Source organism: Myodes glareolus, chromosome 9, assembly GCF_982192425.1.
Source record: "Myodes glareolus chromosome 9, mMyoGla1.1, whole genome shotgun sequence".
Lineage (NCBI taxonomy): Eukaryota > Metazoa > Chordata > Mammalia > Rodentia > Cricetidae > Myodes > Myodes glareolus.
The window spans coordinates 63,703,398-63,717,358 of NC_142034.1; the positions used below are offsets into that span (position 1 = coordinate 63,703,398).

General features: G+C 49.2%; 1 protein-coding gene across 2 annotated transcripts in view; it reads right to left on the minus strand.

Annotated features, from left to right (window-relative positions):
* Myo15a (myosin XVA) overlaps positions 1-3,766 on the minus strand; it is a 54,997-nt gene extending 51,231 nt beyond the window's left edge. For both annotated transcript variants that reach the window (XM_087910552.1, XM_087910553.1), the window contains exon 1: positions 203-3,766. In XM_087910552.1, coding sequence (XP_087766678.1) covers positions 203-3,766 — 3,564 coding nt within the window. The remainder of the gene's footprint in view (positions 1-202) is intronic.
* Positions 3,767-13,961: the final 10,195 nt, after the last annotated feature.

The window sequence follows — 13,961 nt, forward strand, 5'->3', positions numbered from 1 at the left end:
AGGACCTGCCTATGCTGGGCACTCCTTTGTCCAAACCCCAGATGCCCTGCAAGGTCCAGGCAGTTCTCCCCACCTTCAGAAGGGAGACACAGGCCCATGTAGACAGCCACTTGCCAGCGCTGCCCTTAACTCCTCAGCCTACCTCCCATCCTGGTTCCTAGCCAGAACTCCCAATCTCACCCTCTGACTTGTGCCTCCATACCTTGTTCTGCCAGTTTTGGGGGCCAGTCTTTTTCCAGGGGCCACTGTGGGACAGGAAGTCACCTCTATGGCCCAGAAGGTGGGATTGAAAAGAGTGGGTTTGAACTCGTGGCCAGGGACAGTGAGCATCTGTTGGTGACCAGAGGCGGGACCAGCGTAGACTACAGGCTTTGGGTGCTGGGTCATGCTCTGGGTCCTGGTCTGGATGCTCTGGAGGTTGCAGGGGAGCAGGCCCTTTTCGCTGGAAGGAGTTCAGCCCTCGCACTTGAGGCATGACGACGGCGAACCGCCCAGGATCAGCCTGGGGCTTCTCACCTGCCTTGAGCAAGGGCCCTGGGGCTCTGGTGGGGGCCAATGGAGCAGGGGTTCTGGACAACGTCTTCCAGCGGCGCCATAATGGCCACGTAGCCCTTGCCTGCTTATGTGTGGCCAGTGGGTATGAGAGGCTAAGGTGTAAATCCTTCCTCTCTGAGCAAACATTTTTGATGGAAGGTGTTGGATTCAGGGTCTCAGGCTGAGCTGGTGGCTGAGGATCCCCTGGGGTGACAGTTTCTTCAGGATTCTCTAAGTTTGGGCTGGCTGACTCCGTGAGTTGCCCAGGCCCTGGATCATGGTGTTGGCCCACGAAGATATCAGTTAAATTGGAGGCTTGGTTCTCAGGCTGTGGTTCACATGCAGGGTTCATGTGCTCATGCAAGGTTTCCGGCACAGGAGAAGCTCTGGAGAAGCCTCTAAGACTACCTACACCTTCTGGCCATGGAGAAGGTGGGCGCTGTGTAGAAGATATATCTACATCCCAGCTGGGGGCCAACGGGGGCACTGTCCAGGGTGTCTCTGCGTCGTCTGGTTCATGCTGGTTCTCTTGGTGCTCCAAAGACCCTGTGGCCCAGGGTACAGCACTGGGTGGCGGGTGGTAGGGTCTATGTACCCATGGCTTCACAGCTCGGGTAGGTGGCTCGCTGAGGCGCCGCCATGTCCGCGGAAGGCGTGAGGGCAGGTTGAGGGATCGGTGCCTGGGGCCGTGGTTCATGAGTGGGGGAGGTGAGGGTGGTCGGGGAGAACCTAGGGCTGGTGAGCGGGGTGGGCGGAGACGCCCAGAAGCTCGGTGCAGGGAGAAGTTCTCCCGAAGTGACTGTGGCCTTCGTGGAGGGGGTGGGAAGGGTGGCCGGAAGGGGCCCCTTCGGAGGGATAACTGAGGAGACAAGGGCCCCAAAGGTGAGTGGTAGCCCTGGCCTGGCAGGCTCCTCAAAGAGGGTTGGGGTGAGGGCAAATTGGGCCTTCTCCTTGACCCTATAAGGGAAGACCTGGGGAAGCCAAAAGCTGCCCCTCGACTACGGGAAGCTCGGAAAGAGGGCCGGGGTACAGGAAAAGCCAGGTCAGGGGCACCCTCTGGATTTAAAGGAGGGGGCTCAGCAAAGCCCCACCAGTTTGCCTGGGGTGTAAAGGGCACATGAGCTGGGGCAGCCCAGGGTGGTGGATGCTGGCGGAGGGAGCCATAGGGTGAGCTATAAGGGGAAGCTAGCCTTGGAGGCCTAGAAAGGCTTGGAGAGAAGGGTGGAGCAGGTGGTGGACCAGGGCTGGGAGATGGCCCAGGCACTGGAGGGGAGATGAGGGCACTCCAATGGGTGAGGTTCCGTGGTGTGGGCCTGGGTGAGGGTGGGCCGTGGGAGTTGTTGTTGTTTCGAGCTTGTGGCTGACTCCGTCTCAGTACAATGGGTGTGTTGGGCCGATCTGGGTCCATGCCTGCCAGCTTGTAGCCGAAGCGTTTGTAGGCTGCCTCTCTGACTGCGGGCCGCCCTGCTCGGGCCTTCTGGCTGCCCCTGAGCCGTGGGATGGGCTTCTTTTCTGACAGTGTCTTTTTGAGGAACCGTGCCAGTGAGGTGGCTGGGCGTGGTGTTGGATGGCCAAACTCGGGGGCAAAGCCTAGGCCTTGGCGAGCACGGAAGGCTGACAGGGCACGCTGCAGATTTCGCTGGCGGGGCGTGAGGAAGCTCCAGTAAGGGTGGGTGTAGGGCATCGTGGGTACTGAAGGCATCTCCTCCTCGTCTTCCTCCCCCTCTGCATCCCCGAAAGGCAAAGGGATGTCTAGAGAGGGTGGCAGGGGCACCTCTAGCTTTTCCTTCCCAAACAGCTTCACTTGAGGGCGGGGGAAGAGGCGGAACTTCCGGATGAGAGACAGCTTGGATCTGGCTGGCTTATCCATTCCTTGCTGCTCAAAGAACGCAGCGCTGGGAAGGCGGAAGGAGGTGCTCTGCCGTTCTCCACCCACTTCTTCAGGCTCCTCTAGCTCTGCAATGTCATCCATGGGGTGGGCATATGGGTTGTGGGGCGACAATATGGGTGGTGGCACCCAGGGGTACATAAAAGCTGGCTCTTCTGGATATACATAGGGCACCCCAGGGGGGTAGATGGCCTCAGTCCCACCACCATAGACGCCTTCAGCATAGGGAACCCCATAGGGATCAAAGTAGGGTATGTCATAAGGAGTGTCGTATGGAAAGTCATAGGGTGGATACATCATGTGGGGAGGCGCATAGGGATCCAGGTAGTAGCTGTACGGGTAACCGCCATCTTCAAAGCTGTCATGGTAGCTGTAAGGAGATGAATACCCTGATGGGGGCGCATATGGGGGCTCAAAATCATCGTAGCCATAGCCATATCCATAGCCGGGGTAGAGGGTGTCACCATAGTAGTCAGGATGATAGTAGTTGTACTGATCTCCGGGTGGGTACCCGTAGTCGTCATAGGGTGGCCAGGCTGGGCTATACGCACCGAACCCAGACAAATAGGGCTCCTGTTCCTCGTAGTGGTATAGGGACTGCTGGTCGTAGTAGTCGTCGCCCTCACGGTGGTAGTCATAATATTCACCCAGGTCCTGGAAGCCCTCGAGCCCATACAATGACTTGCGGGAACCTGCATGCCGGAATGGGGCTTCGTCCTCAAAGGGCAGGAAGCCCACAGGCTCCCCGGAGGAGTAGATGCTGTGGCTGCGGGGGAACCTGCGGAGCCGGCCTCCATGCCGCAGGATCTCAGCACCGGACGGGAAGGGCAGCTTACGCGAGCCCACTCGAGAGCTTGAGCGCTGGAGCCAGGCGTCCAGTGTGGCCTGCTCACTGCCTGACTCCTCGGCCTTCTTGAGGAGGAACTTCTTGGTCAGCCAGTTAATAGCTGTGGATGCCTTGCTGAGCGACTGAGCACGAGGCTTCAGACGGCCATAGCCGCGCCGTCCGGGGAAGCGGATCACCATGAACGAGGGTTTCTTTCCCTTCATCGCCCGCTTCTTCTTGCCCACACGCATCTGTGTCATGAGCTTGGATGTGGACTTGAGTACAGTACGGGCCTTCTTCTTGCGTTTGGTCTTTTGCGGGCCAGTGTGGAGGCCCCAGAAGAAGGCCGATGCACTCCGGAACTGACCCTTTTTGGAGATCTTGGGTGTGCGATCTCGGAAGCCCATGAACAGCCGAGATGTGCCCTTCAGGCTCCGTTTGGGTTTCTCCGGCTCCGGGGCCTTCTTGCCCTTCTTTCCTTTCTTAGCTTTCTTCTCTTCATCTTCCTCTTTCGCCATGATGGTTGCTGTGTCTGATGGGCTTGTGTCACAAGTTCAGGAACTTGGAGGCACTGCTTGGAGACCAGCTAGGTCTTCTTGCTTGTGACTAGACCTGAGTCTCCTCAGCGTCTGAGCAGCTGGGACTGGCTGGGTGGCATGGAGAGGGAGGATCCATAATTCATCCTCTAGACCAGCCTTGGGTTTCACCTTTGAAAGGTGGTGGAAAGTGCTTGGGTGTTGTTTTCTAGTGGGAGTAGACTGGGAGGCCTGTGCTGGGGCCTGGCTTTACAGTCACCATGGCAACAACTTGCTGACTCTGTCCAAGCCCTCGTGTGTCCCTGCTGGCTAAGCTCCAAAGAGAATGGTCGTTTAACAGAGGGGGACATTAATCTCCAGAGGGAACATCATTTGCCCTAGAGCCCCTGCATGGGCTCAAAGTGGAGAGAGGTCTCCTGAGGTCAGGATAGGATACTCACAACCCACCACATCACCTTGGAGGGGAACTGGAAGTGAGAGGCAGGTGTCCAGGGCTGTGGCCAGTGTAATGGGAGCTGGCCAACTCTGGGGAGCTGAATAATGCATCACGGAGGGAGGGCCTGGCTGCAGCCTCATAAAGCAGAGCGTGGGGAGCATCTCTGCAGGTCATGGGGAGGGGCAGGGCACTGAAGAACAAAAATGAAGCATGGCCCAGCTCTCCAACACTGCCATTGACTATGTAGCCTCAGGAAAACCCTTTTCCCTCTCTGGTGTGACCTCCTTTTCTGTAGAATGTGAGGTTATGCCCTGCTTCTGTCACCAGGAAGAAGTAAAGACCTAACTTTACTTCTGGGTGGTACTGCTGGGTGGTTTAAGAGGCAGGAGGGGCCTCTTGGTGGTTCCTTAACACCTGAGGTCCTTGCTATCGGTGATGTGGATCAGGAGGCTCATTCCTGCCCTGGATCTGATCCACAGGGATTCACAAAGTCTGGAGGAGGAGGAAGGAGAGGACAAGGAGGACATGGAGGGTGAATGTCAGGTAGCTAGTTAGACTCAGCAGGCTTGGGGACCGTGAGAATGAAATCCCTCACACACCAGTTTTGAACCCTATGTCCTATTTACCTGAGTCATTTTTAGAAGGTACAATATCACAATTGATCTTGTTAGAACTTAAAATGCTGTGTAAATGGAGGAGGGGGGAGGCATCACAACTCCCCTTCTTAGGAGTTAAAGTACTGTATGAAAGAGAGACAGGTAAGATAGTCAGCCTTTGTTGAGGCCCATTGAGGGAAAGCTATTTCTCCCTGATAAAACATGACTAGTGCCGGGCATGTGGGTCCCTCTATGTAATTCTAGCTATCCTGGAACTCTTCTGTAGACCAGACTGGCCTTGAACTCACTGCAATCCTCCTGCCTCTGGCTGCTGAGTGCTGGGATGAAATATTTACTTACTTTTGAGACAAACCTAGCCTAGACTTTGAATTTCCTATGCAACCCTGAACTTCTGATTCTTTTGTATCCACTTCCATCTGAGTTACATTTCCAGTGCCTACCTAGATTTAAAATAATTAGCTATTTATTTATTTATTTATTTGTTTGTTTGTTTAGTTTTTTTGAGGCAAGGCCTCTCTATGTAGACAAGGGTAGCCTCAAACACAAAGATCCACCCACCTCTGCCTCCTGAATGCTGTAATTCAAAGTGTGTGCCAGCATGCCCTGCCCAAAATTTTAATTCTTTTTAAAAATTTGATTGTTAGGAAGTTGGAGAGATGGCTCAGAAATTAAGAACATTTGTTACTCTTGCAGAGAACCCCAGGTTCTCAGCACCCACAGGGCCACTCACAGTCATCCTTAGCTGCAGTTTTAGGGGATTCAACCCCTCTCCTGACCACAGTGGGCACCAGGGACTCACGTGGTATACACATATATGCAGGCAAAATAGCCACCCACATAAAATAAAATAGCATTATTTATGGTCAAAAGTGTTATATCTGTGGCCTGGGTACAGTCTGGTTCCTTGAGTGACTGTCATTTTGTGTAAAGTCCTGAGCTGTGGCCCCATCACTGCATAGAATCAGGGATGGTGCATGGGTAGTCTCAGTGAGATGTAGCAGGAGCGCAGAGAGGAGGGGAAACCTAGCATATTAAAGAAACCATGCCAAAGAAGCGGCTCAGCTCATCAGAGGAGCTGAGTTCTTTGTACACAAGTCGGGCAACTCACAGCAGCTTGTAACTCAAGTTCTAAGGAGCCAGATGACCAATTCTGGCCCCTTTAGACACTCCTATACATGCATGCTTACACACAGACACATAAAGAAAAATTAAATTTTATTTTGAGTCAGAGTCTCACTATGTAGTCCTGGTTAGCCTGAACATGCTATGTAGACCAGGCTGGCCTCGAACTACAGTAATCCACCTGCCTCTGCAACAGCAACAGAAAATAAACCTTAGCAACAGTAACAAACCAGGCTGAAAATTCCTTACTGTCAAGATTGCGCATGCACGGAAACAGTCATGCACCACACAAAGGCTTTAGGGGCAGTCTGCCGTTGAGTTTTTAACCTTCGTGGTCTTGGCCCACTTCCTCTCTTGGGAGTGCTTTCTTTCCTAATAAACTGTCTCTTCACCCATTATTATCCATGTGTCCCGGTCCAATCTGTTAATTTTTTATATGTCTGTGTGATGTGGTGGGGTGGGGAATGGGGGATGAAGAGATGGTGGCTAAGGACTTACTACTGCCCTATCAGAACACCATAGTTCAGATCCCAGAATACACATCAGGCGGCTCACAAACACCTGTAACCCCAGCTGCAAGGGAGCTGCTGACGCTCCTCCCTCCTTTCTGGCCTTCATGGGCTCTACTGACTATGAGACAAAGTTTAAAACATTGTTGAGTGTTGTGTGAATGCCTTTAATCTCAACACTTGGGAGGCAGAGGCAGGAGGATCTCTGTGAGTTTGAGGTCAGGATGGTCTACAGAGAGAGTCCCAGAACAGCCAGGACCCTGTTTCAAAATAAATTGTGTATGTGTGGACACGTCATGGCATGTGTGTGGAAGCTGAGAGTAGCTGTGGAGCTGATTCCCTCCTTCCACTTTTGTGTGGGTTCCAGGTCACTGGGCTCGGGTGGGAAGGACTTCTACTTGCTGAGTCATTTTGATGGCCGCTCTCTGTCACGTTTCTTATCCCAGGACACAAGAGCCTGGACTATCAGTGGATGCCCACTGGGCCCTGGCACTCACCTATGGCAGTTGGTGAGGCACCAGCCAGAAGGTAAGATTTATCTTTCTTTCCACCTCCCTTCTTTTTCCCCTCCCATGGTTTTTCTTTCTGATATGGGGTCTCATGTAGCCCAGGCTGGCCTCGAATTATATAACCGAGGATGACTTTGAACTTCCGATCCTCTTCTACCTCTCAGGCAATAGGAGCACAAGCAAATGTGGCCCCGCACCCAGCTCTTGTGCAGTGCTGGGGATCGAACTCGACGTCAGTGGAGTCATGTCCCCCACTCAAGGCTTATGGTGTTAGCTCTACTTTTAAAGATTTACTTATTTACTTTAATTTTACATGAGTGTGTGTGTGTGTGTGTTGCCTGCATGTGGGTGTCTGGTGTCTACTGTAGAGGCCAGAAGAGGGCATTATATCCCCTGGAACTAGAATTACAGACAGTTGTGAGCTGCCATGTAGATTCAGAGAATTGAACCCAGGTCCTCTGAAAGAGCATCCAGTGTTCTTTACTGCAAAACCATTTATTCATCCTGTTCCTAATTTTTAAAAACTTGCGTACTGGGGTGACTGAGGAGGGAGTCACATCCCACCCGACACATGATGAGGTGTGGCTGGAGCTGTGGCAGGAGCATTAGTGGCACTGAATCCAAACCGTTTCTCTTCTCCTCTCCTCGGCATCTTTCTTTTTCTTTTTAAAGATTCTTTTTATATGTATGAATGTTTTGCCAACAGGTATGTCAACATACCACAGTCATGCCAGGGAGGCCAGAAGAGGGCATAAGATCCTCTGGAATTAGAGTTACAGATGGTTGTGAGCCACCATGGGGGTTCTGGGAATTGAACCTGGGTCCTGTGTAAAAATAAGTATTCTGCACTCCCGAGTCATCTTTCCAGTCCCCTACTCCGTGTCATATCATGTGCCACAGTGTGTGTATCATCTTGGCAAACTTGCTTTGTATTCCATTCCTTGCTGGGGGACATCTACAAGGATCAGAATACGTTGCTTCTAAAGAAAAACGGGCTAACTAAGGTCAAAACAAATAAAGAAAACCAAGGTCAGGCACGGTGACACTTGCTTTTAATTCCACCATTTGGCACTTGGGAAGAAGAGGCAGGGCAATCTCCATGAGTTGGAGGTCAGTCTGGTCTATATAGCTAATTCCAGGACAGCCAAGGCCACACAGACAAACCAAACCAAACCAAAGAAAAACCCAAATGAATGCTGTCTGGGCTGTACCCTCTCCTGCTGCTTCTCTCCAAGTGCTGAACAAGCATCCGCTTTTGATTTGCTTTCACTAAAGTTTCTGGTGTTTCCTTTGAAATACAGCTATAGTGTTAAGAAAATATTTTCTTCTAAAGATAAGACAAAAAGAGATCATTAAATAACTGCGGAAGAGGAAGCAGAAAGATTCTAAGAAAACAGTGTCTTCCAGTAGTGTCTTCCGTAGATAGCAGGAGTGATGTACATTTGACCTCACAGAGACAGGGGTAGCATGCACAGTTCCAAGCCAGATGGGGTCCCAGCACTAGGACGGAAAGTGGACACAACCTCCTATCTCTAACCAAGCAGCTATTTGCAATTGACAACCACTTGCAAAGGAAACATTGGTTTTCTCCAGTGGAGTCTCACTGGGCAGATGAAGCATACTTAGGGCAGGACCCATGCCTAGAGGTAGATGGGACACAAAATGAACTCAATAGTGCTTTTGGAGAGTTTTTGTCTCATTTTGCTCTGTCTGGGTGTGTTTTTTGTTTTTTAAGTCGTACTGGTATTTTGCTTGTATATTATGGTTTCCGACCATGCATTTTTTTGTGTGTGTTTCCTGTGCTCTTATTTTTAATTCTTTTGTTTTCTGAAGAGGAAGAAGGGATAGAGCTGGGTGAGTGGAGAGGTGGGAGGAGATGGGAAGGGAACCTGACCAGATATAGTCTATGAAAAAATAATCTTCAATAACAAGAAGGAAAAAAGGAAACTATTAAATAAATAAAAAGACATAAAAATATTGCCTATCTTTAATCCCAGCACTTGAGAAGCAGAGGCAGGGGGATCTGTGAGTTTGATGCCAATCTAATCTACATAATGAGTTCCAGGACAGCCTATGTACAGAGACCCTGTCTCAAATATATATATATAGTTATTGCCAAGCCAAGCATGGTAGCATAGACCATTAACTCCAGCAATCAGGAGGCAGAGGTAGGCAGATCTCTGTTTGTTTGAGGCTAGTCTGGTCTACACAGCTAGCTCCAGGCCATCCAGGGCAATATACTGAGATCTTGTCTAAAAGAAAAACAAAGTTATTGGCACAAAATATGGCTTTGGGTTTTTTTTTTGTTTTTTTTTTAAACAGGTGTACACCACACCTGACTTTTTTTTGAATATTTATTTATTTATTATGTATACAATATTCTTTATGCATGTATGCCTGCAGGCCAGAAGAGGGCACCAGACCTCATTACAGATGGTTGTGAGCCACCATATGGTTGCTGGGAATTGAACTCAGGACCTTTGGAAGAGCAGGCAATGCTCTTAACCACTGAGCCATCTCTCCAGCCCCCCAAAATATGGCTTTGGTAAAGAAGGTTAAGGGAAATCTTTTAAGATGCAAAAGGGTTTTAAATGTCAGTCTTATTTTCCAATATCATTCTAAAATGGAAGTACACCGGGCTATAGAGATGGCTCAGAGGTTAAGAGCACTGACTGCTCTTCCAGAGGACCTGGGTTTGATTCCCTGCACCCATATAGCAGTTCAAACTATCTGTAACTCCAGTCCAGTAATCTGACACCCTCTTCTGGCCCCCACAGGCACCAGGCACACACGTGGTGCACAGACATACATGCAGGCAGATGCCCATACACATAAAATGGAAATATAAAAAGGGAAAACATGTTGTAAAAGGTAGAAAAAGTCACGAGATGTATGGGACAAAACTTAGACAGTACACATATGATTATGTTGCGATATTAAATGCTTTCTAAGGTCAGATATTCCTAGATGCTTCATTCTCCAGCCAATCTGTCCCAGACAGTGGGAAGAACTGCAAAAGGAGGCATCAGGACCCTAGACACTGCAAGTTCACTTTTTAATTTTTTTTGGGGGGGGGGTTGTTGCCATATAGAGGTCCAAAGGCCTCAAGGGAATGACTTGTAACTCCAAGAACAAGTCCAACCAATCATATGCTGAGCCCTGGGAAAGGATGCATTTCCCAGGCAGTTAATAACCCACAACCTCAGAGAAACTCCAGGCCAGAGAAAGGATTCTAAAGGGTTAAGTTCTTGCCACAGTTGTGAGAAACTAGGACACTGAAAATCAGCTGCCCTCAGAGGGACAGAGTTCCTCTCCTGCAAAGGGATGGTTACTGTCAGCAATGGATGTCCCACTCTATAGGGAGGGGAGGCCTTCCACTCCAGTGATGGCTGCCCTTAAAAACTGATACTGTCCAATGTTTCCTACTAAAAGCCCCACTCAAGCAACTGAGGCCATCAGGCAGCTGGGGTAACTTGTGACATGACAGGTCCGCTTTGGGCATGGTTTCATGTACTATAAGTGCAGACAGACGAAAAGCGTGCACATCTCCTCTTTCTGCTGGATTCGGTTCCAGTTCCCAGAGGAAGCAGAGGACTGTGGATCACTACCCTTACTGTGAGCTTAACCCCAAATAAAGAAACCTTTGTTATACTCCATCCCGGGCTATTGTGGAACTCTTTAATACTACTACAGGCTGTAATGTTGCACTTTTATGTCCAGCATTCAGGAGACAGAGGCAGAAGGATCTTTGTGGGTTCCAGGATAGCCTGGTCTACATAGCAAGCTCCCGGACAGTCAGATGACAGAGAAAGCCTTTTCTCAAGACTAACTAAAACTCCCCAGAATGTAAATTTTGTTTCTAATATCGAGGCTCCACTCTCTGCCTAATTAGTGACCCAGGGTCCTTTACTAAATGAACTTGTGTAGTAACTAGTGTTAGTGAGAATGCTAGTTAGCCAAAGGAGTTGTCTCTGCCTTGAGAACTGCCCTACCCATAGCCTAGACACAAGGCATAACATTGGGAGTCCTCACCTAAGTCAGAGAACATTGCTAGACCCATAGCTTCCTTCTCCAGGCATCGTGTGCAGCTGTCTAGGATACTAGAAGCTACACTGGCTATGGTGATGATGGTGAACAGCTGGGTTTTACTCAAATGCTTCATTGTCAAAAGATCTTCTGATGTTTGCCAACAGCTTCTTGAGGTTAAACAGAGGCAATTCCACCCAAAGTAAGAACTGTCTGCATCTCCACAGCTTCAAGGACATCTTATGAACAAGGCCACTCACACCTGTGAACTGACAAGACTTAACTGTTCTCTTTAAACAAAGAACTGTTTGTTTAAAAAGGATGTCTGAGCTTCTTAAAAAGATAAGTCCGATTCATAAACCCCCAGAAGCTATAACTTTATATGTTGGCTTTCATCATTTTTCTTTAGGTATTGCTCAATGACTATGTCACCATACTATTTTGCTTTTAATATATTAATTTATTGAATTATTTTTTAAATAGTCCTTGGGACTGAAGAGATGGCTCAGCCATTAAGAACACTGGCTGCTCTTCCAGTGAACCTGGGTTCAATTCCTAGCATCCTCATGGTAGCTCACAGCCTTCTGTAACTCCAGTTCTTGGGGATCTGATGCCCTCTTCTTACCTCTGGGTGTCAGGCATATAAACAGTGCACAGACACGTAATCAGATAGACTACCCAATACAGATAAAATAATAGGAAGTCCAAAGGATCTCACTGTCAGGGGCAAGTTACACAATGACAGCACTGACCTGGGGGAGTCATGGTCCTTGCTTTCCTGGGCTCTTGTCTTTTCTGGGGTCACTTGTTGGCAGAATTTTGTTATTTGTGTTTAGACCTAGTTTTTTTTTCTTCTCTCTCTCTCTCTCTCTCTCTCTCTCTCTCTCTCTCTCTCTCTCTCTCTACTTTTTGGAGCTGTCCTGGAACTCACTCTGTGGACCAGGCTGGTCTTGAACTCACAGAGATCCACCTGCCTCTGCCTCCCTAGTACTGGGATTAAAGGTGTGCATGTACCACTGTCCAGTTAGACTAGTTTTCTTAACCTTCTTGTAGAATTTGTGTTATCTAGTATACAAGTTCCAGACTAAACTCCTTGTGATACAGGGATTCCAGCCAATTTCTACTATAGGGACCCAAAACTTCCCTACAGCTGGATGTCTCAGGGTCCTTCAGGCAGGGACTGTACCCCTCACTCATCAACACGCAGGACCTATAGAAAACAGGCTGGGGAGACAACTCAGCAGCACTTGTTCTACCAGAGAACCTGGATTTACTTCGTAGCACCTACGTGGGTGCTCCAGTTCCAGGCACTCTGACAGCCTCTGCAGGCACCAGGAATGCACATACGTATACACAGGCAAAACATTCATGTACATAAAACTCATATATACATACACACACGTGTGCACACGCGCACACACACACCATTATCCTTCAGCACTGCTCAAAAGACTTCTAGGACCATGGCTCCCAGGGGATGGTTATGGCAGGAAAATAGGGCAAAGAGTGAAGTAAAAGAAAAAATCCACATTAAGACATCAGGCTGGAAACACTCCCTGTCAGGCCAACCTGTATCACAAGTGCAGTGAGCATACCTTACAAAGGACCTATAGGTCCCAGCCTGTAGGGTGCTGACTCCACCCACTCTAACCCACTTCTTCCCTGGCAAGTGCTTTACTGATGAACCTATTTCTTCTTCTACCACTATCCTCATGTCCCCATCCAGATTGTTACAGGACACGAGAACCTGGAAACCCCAGCAGGCACCCAGTGGACCTCAGTATTCGCCTATAACAGGGAGGTGGCCGCAGGAGGACCAGATGTTTAAGGTCGTTCTTAAGGCCGTATGAGACCCTTCTCCCTCTGCCTTCCCTTCAAAACACCCACAGCAGTCTATACTGCTCTCCAAACCTACTGTTTTTTTTATTTATTTATTTTTTATTATGTATACAATATTCTGTCTGTACGCCTGCAGGCCAGAAGGGGGCACCAGACCCCATTACAGATGGTTGTGAGCCACCATGTGGTTGCTGGGAATTGAACTCAGGACCTTTGGAAGAGCAGGCAATGCTCTTAACCTCTGAGCCATCTCTCCAGCCCCTCCAAACCTATTGTTGATCCCTCTCTTAAGAGTCAATCCAGCCGGGCAATGGTGGCACACATTTTTAGTTCCAGCTCTCAGAAGGCAGATCTCTGTGAGTTCAAGGCCAGCCTGGTCTGTAGAGCTAGTTCCAGGACAGGCTCCTAAGCTACAGAGAAACCCTGTCTCAAAAACAAAACAAAACAAACAAACAAAGAGTCAATTCAAAGGAGACTGTCAATCATTAGACAGGAAACCATCCCTCAGGAAAGGAGATCTTCCTGCAGACGTGTCAAAGAAATGGGGATAATGATTATCTGTTAGTGCATAGATAGCCCAGAAGCCCTTCTGTGATGGGATTGGTGACAGAATTGTTTCAAACTTTTATTTTTTATTTATTGTGTGTGTGTGTGTGTAGGTCAGAAGACAGCTTCAACTAAAGTTGGTTTTCTCCTTCCACCGTGTGGGACCCGAGGATAGAACATAGGCTATCAGGTTTGGAAACAGACGCTACACCAGCTGAGCCATCTTGCTGGCCCCAGATCCTTACTACTAAGGCTGCCTGATCAACTTAGGGCTGGAGAGATGGCTCAGTGGTTAAAAGTGCATACTGCTCTCGAAGAGGACCCAGGATCCCAGCACCCACATGACAGTTCACAAGCTGCCTGTAACTCAAGCACCAGGAGGAATGTGACACCTCTGGCTTCTGTGGGCACCTTCACTCATGCACACAAAATTAAAAATACATTTTTTTTGTTTTTTTTTTTTGAGACAAGGTTTATCTGTGTAGCCTTGGCTGTTCTAGAACTTACTCTAGACCAGGCTGTCCGTTAACTGGGATACAGCTGCTTTTGTCTCCCCGGTGCTGTGGTGCTGGG